The 21,226-nt window shown below is 42.7% G+C and overlaps 1 protein-coding gene across 1 annotated transcript; it reads right to left on the reverse strand.

Annotated features, from left to right (window-relative positions):
- Window positions 1–12,703: 12,703 nt before the first annotated feature.
- On the reverse strand, window positions 12,704–21,226 carry TEX36 (testis expressed 36). The gene is made up of 4 exons (XM_010993286.3): window positions 21,176–21,226; window positions 16,215–16,346; window positions 15,251–15,331; window positions 12,704–13,000 (listed from the first exon to the last, which is right to left on the reverse strand). Exons 1-4 carry the CDS (start codon window positions 21,224–21,226, stop codon window positions 12,704–12,706), a joined length of 561 nt encoding a protein of 186 aa, XP_010991588.1.

Here is a 21,226-nt window from a genome sequence, read left to right on the forward strand (position 1 = left end):
AGAGAGGGGAAAGTAGACAGTCTTCTGCTGTCCCCAGATTCTGCCATCATCCAGACCTGAGAACCTGGTGGCATCTCACGCCCCAGCACCCTGCCTGCTTGCTCACATTTCCTCCTGTTTTCCGTGCATACCATCCAGAGCTCCTTCCTCCAGGCATAAATGAGCCTCGGGAGCTGGGAGTTTCATTGCAGCCCAGACTGGACCCCAGTTTCCAGAATTCTTTCAACCTCTCTCCTTGGTGATGGGCAGCCTGAATGTCTAGGACACTTCAAATATTTACTCATCATGTTTGCTCAACTATTTTATAAAGGTGATTTGTTAAATAAGGCAATTGGTTAAATGATTAACCATTTTGATAACTTTGTAAAAGTTCCCCCAAAAGTTCACAGATACGATTTTTCTCCTCCCTGTGCTCCAGGTCTATAAAGCCGCTCCGTGGACCCACGTTGTACCACTGTGTGCGCCCCCACGCAAGCCCGCCCACCGCTTGCTCCTGTTTACCTGCGGGTGGGTTCTCTTCATTGCCTCCTGTTTTCTGTGCGCATGCTCAGTCCTAGCTTCTCCAAAAGCTCTGGTGTGTTGGCTGCGTTTCCTTGTGTCCCGCCAGCAGTTCTCAGCCCTGACAGGCCCTGGAATCACCTGGGGAGCTTTGTAAAATGCCAAAGCTGCGTCCTACCCCAGAGACCTGACTTAACTGACCTGGAGGGGACCCAGGCCTTGGCACCATCCGAGGCTCCCCAGGAGACTGAGTGGGCAGCCAGCCTCAGGAAACTTGCCTCCGGCCTTCTTGTGGCTCCATCTCCTCGCTTTTTCCTCCCCTTTCATCACTGTCTCCTGTCTTACTCCTGACGCGCTGAACCCTGTGAGGAACCCCCAAAGCAGGACCATGGACCCTCTCTAAATCCAGGCCCTCTCCCAGCTCCAGGGCCTCCTGCAGCTGGTGGCCCAACCCACCTACCCGGAGGTCCTGCTCAGGCACCTCTTTCTCCACCTCCCTACGCAGACGCGGTCACTCCGGGGGGCTCGCGTCCTCCCTCTCCCCTGAGGCTTTCTCTCGGCTCCTCCCACCCCGCTGTGCGATGGGCCCCTCTTGATACTGCACCACGTGCGTCTCCTCCTCCTCCATCCTCAGGCAGCCTAGTCCATCCATGTCCTTCCCTTTGGCCTGCAAGCACCACTCTTTCCTATGATTTAAAACAAAAAATCCTAAAAAAGAAAAAAGGGCAGTGGAGGGAGACTCTGAGGACAGAATCAGAGAGATGGCCACGCGGGAAGGACTGAGACCAACACTGCTGGCCTGGAGGATGGACGAAGGGGCCACAAACCAAGGTTCCGGAGGCTGGAAAGGGAAAGGAAGTGGACTCTCCCCTAGGGCCTCCAGAAAGGAGTGAGCCCTGCGCACACCTGGATTTTTGCCCACGGAGACCCATTCTGGAGTCTGACCCCCAAAGCTGTAAGATAATACATTTGTGTTGTTCTAAGCCAAAAAAACCAAAAAAAAAAAAAAAAATCCTTCCTCCATGGAGCTCATTCTGTCTCCTCCCTGCGTATCTGGTTCTCATCCTGAACTGACCGCCCATGCCCAGCTGTCCGCTGCAGGGCTCCCTCTGCCTCCCCCAGGCACCTTAAAGGGAGCCCAGCTGCAACCACACTCATCACCTTCTCCCCCATCCTGGAGCCTCCGGCCTACCCCTGCACAGCTCACTTTGTCTAAACCGGGGCTAAATCCTGCCTAACTTTACCCAAGAGCAAACCCTGTGACTTCACGTTCCTAGCTATAAGGTGGGAAAACACCAGACTTCATTCCATCTGCCAAATAACCTCTCACTATTACACTATTAATTCCTAATTTCACCTGTCATTATGTTTTCAGTAAGTAAATAAATGAAATCAAAATAGCTGCATATATCCATAAGTCATCAAAATTTATTTAGTGCTTTAGTAGTTTGTTTTTCCAATTTTCCTTTAATTAGCAGAGAGATTTAAAATCAATTCCTCATCCAGCAGATAAAAAAATTAGACTCCGCTTTTGCCCTCAGACATACCCAAATTTTAATGTACACAAGAAACACAAATTTGTAATTGTTCTGTAATATAATATGTATCCAATATTAAACAGATTTCTATGACATTTATCTTAGCTCCCTGATCACAGCTTAATAAAAGTATAATTATGACCTTTAAAAGTATTATCGCCTGATCCGCACTTAATCGGCATTCTTAGGTTGAAATCTTGGCTATTGCAAGGGGGCTGCTGCATTTCATTGCCTGATGATCATCTAGATTGTGTGCATTTTGAGAAAGGATGAGCCTGCTGTTAATCACCAAATCAGGGGCTTGAAAAATAGTCATTGAATGTTGAGTAAATACATGAGGTGTTTGGGCATGTCTTAAACGTATTCCGATTGGTACCCATGGGAAGGTGGCCCAAAAGGAACAGGGCGATTGAGAGGATGGGAGGATGAGGCAGGGGTTGGGGCAGGGCTACATTAGGAATGAGCAGGGAGTCAGTCCTGATAGTTGGCCAACATATCTGCTTTAAGCAGAACTATCCTGGTTGACTGAAGACCCTAAAGTCTCAGATGGCTGTCTACCAGCAGAGCCAAATCCTTCCTTTAAAGCTCTAGAATGTCACAGATGTTAGGCATTGGTTTCGATACAAAATATGCTTTGGAGGAACAATAAGATTTCTCCCATGGGATTAAGTACCCAACCTCTTTTGGAACCACAATGACATTTGTTGGAGAAGGATGGAATACACCACTCATGACTGATAACAGTCATGGAAGCTTAGATGAAGGTTATAAACCCTAGGAGAATATTTAGGACAGTTTCAGTGTTTCTCTTTCAGGCTTAAGGGATAGATAGCAGTGGGTTCTTGGGCAGAAGACCACATCCCAATGTGGTCACTTGTAACCCTGTGAACAGCCGTATGGGACGAGGGTAGTGAGTGACATTAGTCTTTCTGCTGGGAACTAGAGTTTTCCACCACAAACGATGCAGCCTGGCTGAGGCCCAGCTGGAGGAGAAATCATGGTCCTTGCATCTGAACATTCTGATGTGCCTATTTGGGTGGGGGGGAGGGGTAGAAAGGAGAAAAATGTGATCTGCACTCCTGTGCCAATTTGGGAACATGCAGATCTGTTTGATTTTGATTGGGAGAGAGAATAAAGCATTTGAAGTTATTCTGGTTAGTCTGTGCAGAAATCACACGCTACACCTAACAAATTCAACAATTTCATAGAGCCGTCGTCAAGCGTGTGAGTTACGATTTTATTCATTCCGCTTGTTCAGTGAGTCAGGCTCTGACAGGGGGTTGATTTGTTGTTTAATATTTGGGGGGGATTATTTTGGTAGATCCGTTAACGTGTTTACTTAAATACTGTGTGGTAAATGAGATGTTTTCGTTTGTTGTGATAGGTACTTATAAAGGCAACGTACAGCACTTCACGCTTAACACAGCCCTGCCTGAGTCCTTAACGCGGAGCCGGGATTCTCACAAGGACTCCTCTGTCTGTTTGGGAAGTGCCAGCTTCGTTTCACCCAGAGAAAAGCAAGACTTGAGCAGGGCTGTCGAGCCCCGAAGCCCAGAACTGAGCTGGAGGGGGCCTTTCCCAATCGCTAGCTCCAGACACCACGCTAGGACTAAAGATTGTGGGCGGCAGCAAAAAGCTCAGAGGAGGAAATTTATTCTCCTTGCTTGTTTTATGGTTCTTAGGGTGTTACCATAACAGCATGGATTCTTCCCTGAACTCAGCGGAGCATATGGGAAGCCTATACTTAGCTTATCATTTCAAACCTTCCCTCCCCCACATCCATCTCCCCTCAAGGAGGTCTCAATATGGTACCAATGCTGTAGGTAAAAAAAAAAAAAGTTGAATTGAGTGAAGTGTCCATTCCCCCTGCCCCATAGGCCAGCAGTGATGTGTCCTGAGCTTTGACTGGAGGTTCAATTGACCACTAACATGCAAAGACAAAATCGTTCACAAAATGATTGTCTTATCAGTCACGGAAGGAGAAACATGGTCGCCATATCTGAATCCAGTGTGGGGCCAGCAGAACAGAGATGGTTGTGGCCAAAGACAGCCACCAAATAGGCAAAACAAAAAAAGGCAGAAGACAATCTTTAAAATTAGCCATAAATGGCAAAAGAGACCAAATGAGAATGTGCTTCTCCGCTAAAAAACAGGCAGCGTCTAAGAGTTGGTCTCGTATAGGAAATCATCTGGTCTTCTAGCAGTGGTGTCTAAGGGTCTTTAGATCTGGTGTTTGCAAGTATAAATTAGAAAGTCAGCAGTTAAGCACATGCCTGCAACACCCACAGGAAGTAACCGGAGCTTCCTGGTTTTGTTCTGGGATGGATACTAGGTCGCATCACAAAACGCTATTACCAAGCCGTCAACTGTTCTTTTAATGTCTAAGTCATTTCTAGGATGGCACAAGTCCAAGTCTAATTCACCGAAACAGAAGAAATCTATAAACACCTGCATGTAATTGATTAGTAAGTTGGGGCTTCTTTAACTGGCTGTTCAGTCCTCTATTCAAAGCAACACACTAAAACAAAGAACCAGCAACAGCAAGTCGTTGACATTTTGCCAAGTTATTATTTTTGTAAAGGGGGTTATTATATTTGGGGCGTTAACCCTGGATTCCCCAAGACCTACCCCTCCATTAAAGTTCTATATCCTTTTGTTCTTAATTCACTGGACTGAGAACTGCGAGGTCATTGGACAGCATTGTTTATTTTTTTACGTAAAAAACAATTACGTGAAAAAGGACTGGTGCCAAGGGCACGTTATCTAATTTGGGCTTCTGTAGATGGTAAATATACTCTTTAACCCCAGAGAGTAGGGACTGATCTTCCCCCATCTCCATGTACCTGCAGATTTGGTTCTATATACCTTTTTGGTGATTTTTTGAATTTCATGTCAGAGCTGGGGTCACTCTTGTTGGAGAGTGTTGGTGTTTGAGCAGAGAAAGATGAGGCAAGACAGAAGTTCAGCAGGTGAGGGTTTACGAAGAGACTTTGGGAGAAGAAAAGGAAAGAGAAAGAAATGTACCTGATGAAGAGTGGCACTGAATTGAACTTCAGGGAGTCAGACTGTGATTTGCAAAGAACTCACCCCAGAGCTAGAGTCACATAACCCTGTGCGCAGGGATAGAAACTTGAGAGTCAGTTACAGTGCAATCCCCAAAAGATTCTCAAGCGTTTGATTATTTTGAAAGTCTGGATCAGGGACCCAAGAAGGAGGATTGCACATCAGAAACAGCTCATGTCGTAAAATCTGCCTGTTAATAGAATCTGGCCTTCTATTAAAACAGATCAAAACAAAAACAAAGCATCTCTTTGAAACTGGGAACAAGAGGGATTACAGTTTCCCTCAAAAAAGGAACAGTAGATGGGAACCCCCACAATTACTAATTTAAGATGTATAAAGTGTCACTGGGCAGTCTATCTAGAGACGGGGCCGAGGTGAGCCCAACCCTCCCTCTTAGTCGGGAAGTCACGGCCGTAACTTCAAAACCAACACAGAGAGTCTGGGATATTTGGTTTGCCAAATAACATGTTGTTTTCAGGGTAAGAAATTGTTATTCACGCCACTGCCCAGAAGTAAAATCGTATTTAACAAAATAGAAGCCAGCGTCTAAGGGTTTAAAAATTTCTCCCGCCATTGTGATCAGCATCTGCTGAGCCTGCCCTCCACACATGTCACGTGTGCGGCGCACAGAGCGGTGCTTGAAACGTAGCTGAGAGCTGGGACCATCCTCCAGGGGAGGGCTGTGGCAGATTTCAGTGTTGGAAGACAACTCTGAGGATGTCCGTTCCCAACCCTTTCCTGAAGTGTGGGCGACACTGTCAGGTGGCTCACAGATGCAGCATTAAATTGGATTGGCTTACACACTGAGAAAGTTGTTTCTTTTTCTATTCTATTTTAAACCTTCTGTTTGAGTAAAGAAGAAAGCCTTGGGTTTGGTAATAGTGTGTCTAACACCTCTGACACTTACTAACATCCCTTTTCAACAATCCGAGGGAAGGCTTCAGACAAGGAGTCTTGAAAAAGCAATGTTTGGGTGGAATTTAGTCACATTGGATTGGGTTTTCTCCCCCACTGCATTTACTTTTAGGTTACTTTATTTATGACTAGTGACCCTGATTTTCTAAGAGATTGCAGGCAGGAGCAGAGTGTGCATGTCGGGGGTGCTGCAGACGTGGGCGCTGCTCCAGGGGTGCGAGGGTGGAGGCAGCAGATTTGGGAAGAGGCAGCACCTGGGGCACTGGATGGATTTGTTTATAGAGATTTTCTGCCAGAGGTGGTCCTCATCACATTCTTTGTACCAAGCAGTGAGCTGGATCCAAGTCTGTGCCAAAGCAAAAGGATTGAGAATATGTGGTCACCTGGGCCAGGGGTCAGGTGATGGCAATGGATGAACTGGGAATCCTTTCCCTGAAGCAGAGCTGGTGGCCACATGCTGGGTGGTACGTCCTGTCTCCCACCCACCCTCACACCAACAGTGTAAGAAGAACATATATGTGCTCACGTAAAACCAAAACTCACTAAATGTTTGCACTGTGCTAGAAAATCAGACAGACATACTGATACCCAAGGAAACAAAATGGTAAAAAACCAAGATATTGGAAGAGGGAGAGTGTAGCTCAAGTGATAAGAGCACATGCTTAGCATGCATAGAGTCCTGGATTCAATCCCCCGTACCGCCTCTAAAAATAAATAAATAGACCTAATTACCTACACACACACAAAAAATAAGATATTGGAATAAGTATAATTATTTTCAGACAGAGTTGAACATTACATCCAGAAATAAGAGACAGAGAGAGACCTTGGAAATTAAAAATGTTGTCTGATTATAGAAAAAGCTCAATGCTTTGACTAAATAGTTAAATGGGTCACTGAAGAGCCAGTGGTAACCTGGAAGACAAAGGTGAGGGATTCTCCCCGAACCCAGTACAAACAGACAAGCAGATAGAAAATATAAAGGAATACCGGAGGGTCCAGGAAGATAGGCCCAGGTATTTCCATATCCATCTAAGAAGCGTTCTAGAAGGAAAAGGAGTAAATGGAAGACAGGAAATGAAGAAAATTTTCTGTTAAAAAAAACCCTCAAAACCGTAAAATTAAAAATAAAACCCCAAGGATCCTGAAAGTGAAACATCCCACCCAATTTCCAAGTGTACATATCATGTGAATGTTAGACTTGACTAGCCAGTCAACAAGCTAAGTAAAATCCAAATAGAACTTTGTAGCCAGCAAAGGAGATAGAAACACACACAGACACACAGACACACAAGTAGCGCTTGTAAAACTAGTAAAATCTGAAGTTCTGTGGATCGTACCACTATCAATCTGCTGGTTGTGATATTGGCAGTAGGAAGAATTTTAAGATGATCCCATTGACTCTCACTCTTGTGTAATCCCCTGCCTTTAAGTGTGGGCAGAACCTGTGAATATAACGCAATTTCATTCCCATAATTATTTTAAGTTATACGGAAAAGGGGGTTTTCCATATTGAATTAAGGCCCCAAGCCAATTGACCTTAAGATGTGGAGATTGCCTTTCAGCCACGTGGTTGCAGAGCACAAGCCCTCATCAAACCCTGAACCTGCCCCACCTTGATCTTGGACTTCTCCAGAATTGCGAGACATAAATGTTGTTAATGAGCAAGCAAAAAAAAAAAAAAAAAAAAGATATGGAGATCATCCTTGGTGGGTCAGGTTTAGTCATGTGATACCTTAAAAAAGGGACTGGACTCTTGCTGGTGAGAGAGATCACGAGATGCGAGAGGAACTCCATCACTGGCTTTGGAGCTGGAGGAGACAACATGGCAAGGAAAGCAGCAATACCTGGAAGCTAAGAATGGCCCCTGGCTGACGGCCAGCAAGGGGGCAGGGATCTCAGTCCTACAGCCGCAAGGAACTGAATTCTGCCACAACCACATAGGCTTGAAATAGGACCCTTGAAATAGGTGAGAGTGCAGGACAGTCAACCCTTGGTTTTAGCCTGTGAGACTCTGAACAGAGAACTCAGCCACATGTGCCCAGGCTCCTAACCTACAGAACAGGGACTTAGTAAATGGGTGCTGTTTTAAGCCACCACATTTATGGTAATTTGCTACAGAGCAATAGGAAACTAATACACTGTTCACTGTAGCTATGCCAGATGCCATCATCAGGGACAAGTGGGGGAAGGAGACACAGACTGTCTCTTTTCTATTTTCTATTACAAATTTTTTATGGATCTACAATTACTTCAAAATTAAAAGTTTGTTTTTTCAAAAAAGGTTTAAAAAACAGAAATTGCACATTCTTTTCAAATACATGCCAGTTTCCAAAAGGGACCACGTGTTATGCCACAAGGACATTTTAAATTTTTCAGAAATCATACAGGTCTTAATCCCTGACCACAATGCAGAAATTAATCAATTAATAAAACATGGGCAATAAAAAACAACAACAAAATATAAATTAAAAAATACACTTCTTAATGATTCTTGGATTAAAAAAGAAGACAAATGACAGGCTACTTCAAAACGAGCGATAATGGGAGGCCCACGATGTAGCCACAAAGTCGCATTTGAAAGGAACAGTTTTGCCTACATTTACAAGACAAGAAAGGCTGCAAAGAACTGAGTTATGCTTTCACCTCAAGAAGCTAGAAAAAAAATCAAAGTAAGCCCAAGAATGGAACTAGTAAACATGAAAGCATAAATTATAAAGATCAAAAGCTAACAGCAACAAAATATAGATGTGGTGAACAGAGCAAAGACAGGTGAGCAGCATTCAACATGTTGAAAGGACAGGACTTAACCTTACAGCATTAAAGAGAATATATTAAAACACCAAAAATTTAAAAATCCGTATAAAACAGATGTCTTCCTCTAAAAATAAAAATGTCCAAGACTAGAGAAAAAAAGAAATAGAAGCATCTTGCAGGCCGAATTCCATAAAATATATTGAAAGGATGTTCAAGGATCTGTGCCTGAAAACAACGGCAGGTCCAGGAGATTTTATGGCAAATTCTATAGACATTTGCAATTTATATAAACAGTGTCAGAGCATAGTAAAAACAGATTTAAAAATCCTAAACTATTTGCACATCAAATCTTGGATTTATCAGAATAATACATCATAACCAACAAGAATTGGTCCTAAGAAAGCTAAAAGAGCTCAACACTAGAAAATCCATTAATATATGTTACTACATTAATGGTTTAATATAGAAATTTATGATTATCTCAACAAATGCCAAAATATCATTTGCTATAAAGTCACCTCATACGTTAACAGAACTACAAAACTCAACTTACCTAATAATCTCAAAGGAGGCACTAAGCAAGGCATGAAATCCAGAAGCCATTAAACAACAGTCATACATTTTACTGCATTAAAATACATGCAGGGCCAAAATACAGTATACACCACAACCCAGTGCAAGGTGTTAACAAGAGAAACTGGGTGGGCAGGGATCCAGGGGAGAGTGGCTATATAGGAATTGTCTGCTTTCCATGCCATTTTTTTGTAAACCTAAAACTGCTCTAAGAAATAAAGTCTAATAACTTTAAAAATTCATATATGTATATATAGATGTAAATCTACATTATGTCTCTATATATGTCTGTATATTAACAAACAGTAACAAAAAACAACAAACTACACAAAACACTGGCAACACATCTTTCTCATATTGTTGCAGAAAAAACGGCTCGGTGTTTCAGCTCAGTTATAACAGCAACCTGGATCCGGGCGAGAGACCAGGCAGCACTCAGAGAGTTGGGGAACTCAGGTTTACTACGCCAGCAGACCCAAAAGATTTAAAACTTAAAGCTGTGGACCCCGTCTGTAGGTTTACACAGGCCTTTTATAGGCTGCCAGTTTTACACTTTGCAACATCATATGCAAATAAAGTACAACAGAAGTTGACCAACCAGGAACAAGCTCTGTAGAAATAGACCAATCAGAAGTGAGCTCCATGCAAATGAAGTACTACAAATGGACCAATCAGAAGTTAGGGAAGTGGACCGATCAGAAGTGGGAGTAAAAACCAATCAGAAGTGAGAGTAATAACCAATCAGAAGTGAGCTCAGGGAACCAATAGAATTCTACATGTAAGTTAGCCGCTTCAGAGGCAAAAAGTGAGATAAAGGCTCTCGGCCAGGGAACCCGACGGTGCTGGGAGGAGGGCAGCGGCCCTCCCTAGGGGTCTTGCTGGTGTTTTTATGGGGCTTCCCGCCTCAATATCTTGTTAGTAAAACTGTGAGCTGGAGCGTGGTCTCTTAGAAAATTCGACAGTGTGAATGAAAATTTAAACTCCAAATACTCTGTAGTTGAACAAATCTATTTTTATGAGTTTCACATACAGAAATACTCATAGATGAATGCAAATATTTATCTGTAAATGGTTTTATTCCAGATTATGTTCAGTAGGGAAAAACTGAAAACTGCCTAAATGGCCATCAAAAGATTACAGGGACAATGACACTGCCGTGTAGTGAAACACCAGGCAGCCATGTTTGTGAAGAAGAAATAGATATGGAAGTACTGATACGAAATGACGTAGACACAGGTGTAGCTGGCAGTCTGGTGGCAGCCAGCAGCAGGGGCACGGATCCGCTGGTGGTTGCTGTGTGTGTGAGAGAGAGGCAGCGACAGCAACTAAGCACAGCCTACCTCGAGAAGGATGCACGGGAAAAAATGTCCACAGCGCCGCACTAGGGGAGGGAGTGGGGGCTGGAAGTAAGGGGTGTGAGGGGAATTCCTTTTCACTGTTCATTTTTATTTTCTTTGAAAATTTTCTCATGTACGTGTACTTTAAAAAAAATCTTAGTGGGGAAAAAACAGGAAACTAAAAATATAAGAGAACGTTCTTAACTGGATAAAGGTTTTCTATTTCAAACCTACAATAGTCAGACTTCAGAGTGACACATTAGAAGCAGCCCCATTAAATTCAGACATAAAATAAGGATATGTGCCACCTATGCTAATATTCAAACTGTATATATAAATACTAGTATAAATATTAGAAATGATATAATGATCACTTTCACAAATGTTACAATTATCTACCTAGAAAATCCAAAAGAATCAACTGAAAAATTAACTAGAACTATATTTTTATTTTATTAGAATAATTTTTATTTATTACAAGATGTTTATCAAGGCAGTCAAATAAATACAGGATTCGCATACAGTAATCAATAGCTTTTTTATGCATCAGGCAAAACCAACCTAAAAATATAACCTAAAACACATACACTCAAAATAGGCACATTTCAAAATATACAGGAATAAACATAGAAAAGAAGCATACACGTATGTGAATAAAATTATAAAACTACTGAAAAACATAAAATAAGATTTGAATAAATGGGTATAAATATAAATAAATGGTATAAAGATGTCAATTCTCCTATAAATTAGTATCTAAATTCAGGGATATCCCTATCAAATTGCCAATGGATTTACTTGATAAGTTTATTCTAAAATTCACCCATAGGAAAAATATCTAAATAGAAACAAGAAAATTTTAGTATAGAATGATGGTGATGCTGCTTAGTTTAAAAAAGGGTAATATGAATGGCCACCAAGTGGGAAAAGACGATTTTCACTAATAATCAGAGAAACACAAAACAACAAAATTGTAAGATACCACTTTTTTGTCCTTAAATCTAAAAGATAATTTGAGCCGGAGGGCCAGGGGGTGGTGAAGACCCAGAAACTCAAAGATACTGTTGGTAGTGGTTTAATTGGTCCAGTCTTTTTCAAAGATAATTTGGCAGCATTTATTAAAAGTCTATGCATACTGTCCAGTCCAGCATTAACAAGGTAAGTTTCAGAGATTCTCCCGAGTGCAGGTGGACATGCACCCAAAGGTTGATCATGCATGTTCGTGCAGCACCAGCTCTGACTGCCGAAGATTAGAAACAATTCAAATGCTCATTAATAAGATAGTTTTTTTAAAATATGGTACATCCATATTAGGGAATACAGTGTAGTCGTTTAAAAAACAAACCAATCTATTCACACTGATACTGCAAGAACTCCAAGATACATTATGTACTTCAAGAATATTACACTACGTACTGTGTAACATAATGCACGTTCAAAAATATTATGTAGTTATGCCCATGTATATGATTGTAAATGCACAGAGTAAAAGCAAATGGTTAGCTTACTTCTGGGGACAGGACAAGGATTAGAGATGTGCTGAAATCAAAGGGGACTCCTGCTTCCTCTGTTTTGTTTGAAATTTCAAAATGAAAATGTAGGCATAGATTAATTATATAATTTCTTAGCTCTCCCGAAAGTTAATGTGGCAATTAAAAATTGTATTTAAACACATTTTCATTTAAAATACATCCATTTAAAATGTGTGTGTCTTCACACATCTTTATTTCATAAAGGAGTTGAATTTTTTCAACTTTATTAAAATGATAAAAATATTTTAAAGGTGAAGACTGGTAACATTATCTGTTGCCTTTCTGGTTTCTCAATATAAGGACTTTAATCTCTATGTTGTCACTGCAAGAAAACTTCACCTCAGCGTTAAGGCACATGTGGTCTATAATCTCTAATTTTAAACAAATCTTATGTCAAATCTGATGTAGTGCTGGATCGGAAAACACATACTTTTAGAATGTCCGATGAAATAACAATATTGCAAAACTCATCAAGAATCTTCTGGCAAGATTAGGGCTCCAGTGGAGAATTGGCCTTTTTGTTCATCATGAACCTTACTTTTGGATTCTTTTTCAAAAACTCCATATAACTTTGCTGGGGAATAAATTTAAAAGTGTTCCATATCTCATTATAACGTCTTGGAAAGCGTCTGAAAATTGGGACCACCACAGCTTCCCGATAGACATAGGATATCTGGTTATTTGAAAAGCCATCGAGACAAGATGGAACATAGTCACATGCCCAAAGATTGAAATTTCTTGAAATGTGTTGCCTTTTTTCTGGGGAGACCTTCTTACGTCCCAGGCCCTGGAGAAGGATCACAAGAAGATTAGGAGAAAAATGTTCAAGGTTACACAGTCCAGAGGTCTTTAGCAAAACCAGCTCTGTGACATCCTATGTTTAAATGCACAGTATGACCACCCTTTACCAGAGGTACCCTTTACCAACCTGTTGAGGGCCTTAAATTGACACCCACAACATCCTGGTTCTCACAGCCTTCCACTCCACACCAAAGGCACTGGGCTTCTAGAGACATGGAGGGCAGAACCAGAGAGACCCCAGCCTGGACTCTCAGAGACCCCAAGTAGGTTCTCTGCAACCAAGTGGTTCGTCAGCATATCTGTCCCACACCACATCCCCAGTGCCCTATGGGATACATGGTTCTTACTCCGAGAGGTCCAAAGATTCTCTCCCATCTTAGAGGACTCCCAGTGAAGGGAGCAGCACCTTTGGGTCTCATCCCACAGGAAACATAAAATGAAGTAGCAGAAATGAAACACCCCAAAATTATTATAACAACATGAATGTGTTAAATTCTCATATAAACAATGACTATTGGATTTTTTTAGAAATCGTGTTCTATTCTAATAATAATAAAAAACAAATCCAAAACAAAATGACTACAAAGTATCAAGTCAAAGGAATGGAACATGATATAAGGGGGAAATGTTAATTAAAAAAAATAATAGTGGCAAAACTAATATCACAATGTAGAATCCATGGCTAGAAGTATTAACGCATATGAAGAGGGCTACTTCATATCGATAGGTAGCAAAGGCCATCAAGAAAATAAAATAGTCATGAATTTTTGTGCAGAAAGGTGTGGTATTAAACTATATCAGGCAGAAAAAAAAATTATAGAAACTCAAGAATAATCTTAGGAGGAGAAATTGGCAGCTAAGGACAAATATTAAGAAAAGGATATGAAGGATTTAAATAACATAATTAACAATCCTGAATTAATAAATATAAAGAACTTTGTAACCAACGGGTGGGGAATACATATTCTTTGTAAACACCCATGAAATTTTAATTTTATATAATTCTGTATTATTTGAAATTTTTATAGGAAACATTTACTTCAGCAATTTAGAAAAACATTTTAAACATTCTATTTAGAGAAGCAGGCAGAGTGGATATTCTGCTTCTTTATTCAACACTCTGCAGAGGCCAAATTTTTTTTGGTTAAACCATTTCAATTTAGCCTAGATACTGTCTCCTGGAAGAAAAGGTAACTTTAGGCAAATTGTTTAACTTTGTCGGCTGTCAGTTTCCTCACCTCCAAATTGGGGATAATAAGAGTAATTGGCCAGGAGGATTGTGGTGAGGATTAAATGGGATAATATGAGGTGCTAGCATACAGCAAATGCTTAATAAATGGTGGCTATTATTAACATTATCACTGTCATCATTGACTTTCAGGTTTGGTAAAGATTCTCAGGGGTCACCTGATACAACCCTCTACCTAAAATACATTAATCCTGTGCTGTCCAGTTTGATGGTCTCTAGCCACATGGGCTATTGGACACTTAAAATGTGCATCTTCCAAACTGAGATGTACCATGAGTGTAAAATACAAACTGGATTTTAAAAACTTAGTTTGGGGAATGTAAAATATCTTCTTAATAACTTTTGATTGATTATAGGTAGAATTGATAGTTTGGGGAATTATTGGATTAAATAAAATATATTAAAATTAATTTTACCAGTTTCTTATTTTTACTAATGTGGCCATCAGGAAATTTAGAATTACATATAATCTATCTCACAGTCTATTTCCATTGCACAGTTCTGTGCTCACCACCACTAACAACTGCTCCAATGATGGGGGAATCACCAGGTCTAGCGAAAAGACTATTACAGTTATTCAGAAGTCCTTCTTTATACCATGTAAGCTCCCTGTCCTTTGGACTCCTCCTTGTGGGTCCTGGCTCTGCCATCCAGAGACACACACAGGCAATCCCTTCTTCCCATGACAGATCTTCCTAAGAAAGCTCACAAATGAGACCGTTTATGGGAAGGTACTTTGAGAAGCGTGATGTGCATGAAAACATACGCCAGAGGAAGACGGGTGGGTGCAGACTTTGAAAGCTGCGTGGGACTTTGAGAACGTCATGCTCCCCCCCCACCCCCACCCCCCTGGCAACCTCCTGTGAGGCTTTAATTTTGACCTTGTTCCAATTTTGAGGTCAGTCCTCTCTCTTCAACATGTCAGAGAAAACCAAGAACCCTGACGTCCCTCTTCATTTCATTAGCAAGTTGGAGAGAAATACTCACGGAGTCAAAATAGTATCCAGAGTTCTGAAAGCTGTGCCGATTGTCATGCACGGAGAAGGGGAAGTTGTTATTCACTGCTTGCTGGAAAAGAGCGAGGGGAGAGGGAAAGACACACATCAGAACTGCAGTGTGTTTCCAGAACCCGCCTACAGTGGCATGGAGGGAAGATGGAGGAGGCAAAGTCACCTCCCAGGAAGAATGAAACCCATCGGCCGTTTGCTGGAGCAAACAGCATGGGGGTGAGGTCGCAGGCTTGCCCGTCAGCTCAACGCTTTGAAACTCAGCCTTACGGCCAACTTGCTGAAAATCATAAAAATTCTCTTTGAAGCACCTTATCGGAGGCAAGGCAAGGAAAGCTTATAGGCATGGAATTGAAAGCTGGAGAGGAAATTCAAGGCCATCTTCTTCATCCTGTAAGGATCCTGGAAGACCAGAGCACTGGCCCAGGGGGCCCAAGTGTGAAGTCAATACCTCCTTCCCCCTCAGCCACTTCATGCCCCAAAAGTTGCTCATGAACTGGCCAGGAAGGTAGAATGTGCGTGTTAAGAACTTTGTCCATAGACTGGGCCAGGTGGAGAGGGGTATAGCTCAGTCGTAGAGCATATGCTTAGCATGCACAAGGTCCTGGGTTCAGTCCCCAGTACCTCCACTGAATAAATAAATAAATAAAACCCCTACCCCCCCCCAAATTTAAAAATAAAAAGGAATTTTAAAAAGAAAGAAAGCTTTGCCCATAGAGGAGCCTTAATTTTATTGTCCGGACCAGGATGTAGTTTCCTCTAGAGAGTATTTGGGGTTGTCATAGTGACCAGTTATGAGGTGGACATGCCACCAGAATTTAGGAATCCAGGGAGGGTAAGTGAGCAGTTCCCTCCAAGGAAGAGCTGTCTGGCCAGAAGTGCCAGCAGTCCCAACCCGTGAGGAGCCACAGGGCATGTGGCTGTGGCCAGTGCTCTGGACTCACCTTCTCCCGGACTTTGTAGATTGGTGGTAGCTTCCCCTCCACTTGCCGAGACAAACGTGGACTCTGCGGCTCTTTTAACATAGCACATGTGATGGATTCTGGTGTCTTTTGCACGAGTCCAATGTGAGGGAACTGGAAAACAGCACACGACCTGATTAAAACCAGACACATCTGAATCTCCAAGCCAAGTATCAGGGCTTCCTCTGTAAAGTGATTAAAATGCAATTTGGGTGTTTCTGGCATGCAATGGAAATGGCATAATTTTTGTAATTTTCAAGTGTTCTTTCCAAGACAAAAAATATTGTAATGGCCCAAGGCCATCGGTGCTGGTTGTTTCAAGTTACGGGGGCCACCCTGCTGCTTGGAGCCTGGAAATATTCCCTCTGTCTCTGTGGAGGGTGTGGCCCTGTGGGAGTGAGCTGCTGTGCTCTGAGGAGTCAGAAGTGTGTTACTTGAGATCCTCCTTCTGGTCAGGGAGCTCCCCACACTTGGGGTCAAGGATTCAACCCATGTTCAAAGGGATGAGCCAACCTCCTGCAGGTATGAGGTGGACCTCAGGACGCAGGGAAGGTGAGGAGAGAAGGGTCACAGTGAGTCTCCACTGCGAATGCAGAATGGTAGGGGGTGGGAAGTTCACTGGGGTTCCTGGGGGTGGGCTGGGGGGTGGGCTTTAGCATCTCCCTATGAACAGAAGGAAACAGGACTGGGCCAAGGGAGGCAGTCCCAGCAAAGGCCTCGACCAGCCCCACAGTGAGCCCTAGACATGCGGTGTGCTCTCAGAGTTGTCCTGAGCTGGAGGGAAAGGACTGGTCCTCTGTATGCCTTCATCTATCAGTCACTGGGTAGAAGAGGAAGGTGGGGGGCCCAGGAAGAGGGGGTGACCTTGCAGAGTCAGCTCTTTCCAGCCAGGGAATACCCAGGACTGGACCTCCCAGGCCACACTCTCGGCAGCTGTGGGAAGGACTCCACTCCCGAAGGGGCATGTGGGCGGCCTTGGTGGCCACTGTAGCTCACCCCCCAATTTTATTTCAATGGCACCTCTTAAAAGCCACTCCAAAAAAGTAGGCTTTGAAGCAGGGATCCCTAGAAGAGGGATATGAATGGGAACTAAAATACACACAGAAGGCAATACCCCATCACGTGGTGAAAATTCCTACAGGAGGAGGAAGGATAATGGGGGTGGAGGGGTCACAGACAGCAGATTCAAAGGCCCTGAGTCCAATTCTAGCTCTCTCTCCTACAAGGTGGACCTTCTGCAAGAGACTTAATTTTTCCAGGCCCCAGTTTCTTTATCTGCAAAATGGGAATAATAATACCTACCTGATAGGGTAGATGTGATTAAAAGCAGAAGCGCATGCACCCAGAGAGTGTTCGGTAGCTGTTAGCAGGTTCATTGTTGCTCACAGCTGTCCCCTCCCTTGTCCCTAAACCCACTGCCATCACCCCCAGGCTAGACTTCTTTCCTCCCCTTCGACATTATTAATGATACTGGCCAACATTGCTGTTCTCTCCTATTCCTTCTCAAGTCATAATATAACTGTATATCCAGGTGGCTTCTGTTTAATTCATGCACAAGAGTATGTTTCTGTATGCTATTTACAGCAAAAGGTGGAGAGATGATGTCATTGACGTGGTGTACTTGGGGCATTGCCGGCAGAGCAAAGAGAAGCAATGGACTAGATGACACTTAGCAACGGAGTAATCCTTTAAACGCCATGCTGAGAGGAAAGAAGAAACAGAATGAGATCTGTAATCCAACCCCATTTATGCAAATAAATGACCCCCCCCCACACAAGACAACAATGCGTAATTCACCAGAACGCATCTGAGTCAGAGAACTCTCATTGAACACACGCGAACGGCGGCCGGTGGGGCGAGGAGAGTAGGAACGGAACAGCCACGCCAGCCAACACACTGTCGTGCGGCCGGGCTCCTCCACTGAGCAGCAGGAACCTGGCGACAGGGACACCTCGGAGGAAGGCATCAGGGAAGGAGGAAGACCTTTTTTCCATTCGTTTAAATGATTTTTAAACCAAGGGCATCTATTCCATTGTCTTGTTTTCCACAACGGAAATAACTGTATTTGTCTCTGATCAGAGTTGTAACACCTACTCATGGTTTAAAATAGTTCAAACAAGAAAGAAAAACATAAGAAAGGAAAGAAAATGCCCAGGAATCCCACCACTCTTTCCCCTTAACTCTTTGTCATGCGTCCCTATGCAACTGCACACTCCTATGTGTGCAAAATTTTGCATAATTGGATCATTGTAAATGTGATTTTTGAAAAGTTATGAGTATCTTTTTATTTAACAGTAACTTTCAGTTACTCCCTCCTCCCCCTTCTTGACACCCCCACTGCCACCCCAGGTAACAGTAAGAACAAGCGAGCTTTCACATGATCCTTTACAAACACCTGTACGTGCAGTGGGGATTTATACGGCTTTACAAAAACTGGACCATAGGCTACATAGCATTCTGCACCTTGCTTTTCTTACTTTACAATAGACCCTAGGAAATTTTCAAAGTCAACCTGTACATTCCTAATTCATCCTGTATTATATTTTTAAACATTTTAAAACAATTTTCAAGTAAGTATAAATAATCCAAAGGGCCTCCAGACTCAGAACCTTCCCCTTTTTCCTTCCTCTAATCTGATTTTCCAAGCTGGAAAATCAGGCCGGGGGTGGGGAGTTGTTCTAACATCAGGATGGATCCCTCTCACCAACTAAAAGACAACGGGCTTGAGTTCATTTGTATTCTGCAAGTCTGTGGACTAAATCACTGTTAAAAAATGGCTCCAGCATTTTAATTTCACTCTTTTAAAATATATATTTAATGGCTATAACATGATAGCTGTGAAATAAACCCTTCTGTTAGATATTGTAACCGTGAAATACAGCTTTTTAACTAGTTGGCGGTGAAATTTTTGCTGCCTTCAATCACTGAATGACTGAAATATTAAATAGGAAGGTGAGATTGTGTGCAGAGAGCCTTTCCTCCCTGGCAACAGCCAGATTACAACCAGCAAGGTCAACTGCAAAATGACTGTCACCTTCAATGTGGCAATTACCGTCTCCCAAATGGGCTGCTGCTGACGCAAAGCCAACAATTTCTTTAATTTTCCCAACTCGTCTACCAGTGACTTTGGGAAACTTCATGTCAGCACGATTCTTTTTATGCTCTTAGGAGCTGGCAGCCAAAAGGACCCACAGCAGAGGCTCGAGTTGGACTTTGGGGAGATAAAACCTCTCTGCCTAAACGGGATCCTGGTACATTCCTAAGGTCCCAATAGGAGATGCAGTGTCCTTTCTCGATTTCTTTCTTATAACTCAACCCCGACTTTGTCTGGGGTGGCCATGTGGCTGGTTAAAAAACACCCCCCCAAACTCCCTTTGGGCTCACATGACCCACTGAGATGAAAGCAGAAGTCTGTGGGCGGGGCTCCTGGGAAAGCTGTTGTTTTTCCCAGAAAAAGGGGCAGACTTAGCTGACAGGGGCCTTCTGGCCTTCTGGCCTTTGACCTTCCCCTCATTTACCTGCCTGAGTTGAGCCCTGCACTAAGGATAACAGAACAGAAGGCTGGAAAGAACCTGGGCCTCTAATGATGCCCTAGAGCGTCTGTACCAGCCCTGAAATGCCTCCTTCTGGACTGATTGTTACTTGAGACACACCGACCCCTGTCTGGTTAAGGCACTGCAGTCAGCTTTCCATAATATCCAGTCAAACACAATCCTAACTGATATCACAGGTGATAAAAAGAGGAGAAGCTACTTAGCCCTAGAAGCTTATGCTTGTCTCTTCCTGACCAATGAGTGTTACGTAGTTTACACTATTTTCCATTTTACTTTGGCTGCTGGGAAACTCAGAGTCAAATTTGATGTCCAGATAGCCACTGTGTAGGCCAGATGGCCTGTATAGCTACGTCATATATTTTCCCAGTCTCAGCCTCTTATTCTAAAGTATATTTAAACTGGTTCTGACTTTTTATCTTTTTATACTTTTCTACTTTTGTTAATATCTTCCATACATTACTTTAAATCTTTGTGGAATGGAGCAGGGTATACAAGAAGGGTACGTCAGTGTAAATATATGTCCCTTGGAATCTGCAGGGGATTGATTCCAGGCCCCCCGTCCCACCTTGCAGGTACCAAAATCCATGGATGCTCTGGTTCCTTAGTTGCCCTTCGGTATCTGTAGGTTCTGCAAGGTGGACACATATACATATACTACACATTATCTGTGTAATAGTTAGCAAGTACTGAGTGGTTACTATGTTTCCATGCATTATGCTAAGCACATTATGCTATGTCCCCACCATGGCCCTCTAACCATGGCCCTCTATATTACACTCTCATCTAACAGATGATGAAACCGAGGTTTAGAAAGACTGAGCTGCTTAGCCAAGGTCATGCCCAGGTGGGTACAGTCAGGTTTTTAAAGTCTTCAGACTCAAATTTTCCAAGTTGTTTTTCCATTTTTCTTTTCTTTTCAAACAAACAACAACAAAACATTTTTTTAATCTATGTATTGCTTTCCTTAAAAAGATTAGCACCACAGTTTTCTTTGACATAATCAGTAAATTAAAAAAGGAAAGATACCAGCCCCATGGAGTTCCTATTCTAGGAGGGGGAGACAAACACACATGAAATAATAAATTACAGAGTATGTCAGAAGATAGATGTCACAGAAAAAAAGACAAAGTAGAGCACACGGCAATGACTGCTGAGTGGACATTCACAAGGTGTCAGTGTGCTGAGCGTTTTATACAGATTTATTTCATGTAATCCTCGCTAAAGTACCATGAGATTCCCATTTCACAGATGAAGGAACTGAGGCCGGGTGAAGTGATCTGTCAGAAGTAACACTATGATACGTAGCAGAAGTGGGATGTGGACTCAGCTCTGTGCCCTGGCCACACCCACGTGGCCTGAGAAGGGCAGCAGGTGGGGTATCTTTCTTACCCATCTTCCATCCTTGTCTAACGGTGGGTTGAAGCGTCTCCCTTTGGCCAT

The sequence above is a fragment of the Camelus dromedarius genome, chromosome 8, assembly GCF_036321535.1.
Source record: "Camelus dromedarius isolate mCamDro1 chromosome 8, mCamDro1.pat, whole genome shotgun sequence".
In the NCBI taxonomy this organism is placed as follows: Eukaryota; Metazoa; Chordata; class Mammalia; order Artiodactyla; family Camelidae; genus Camelus; species Camelus dromedarius.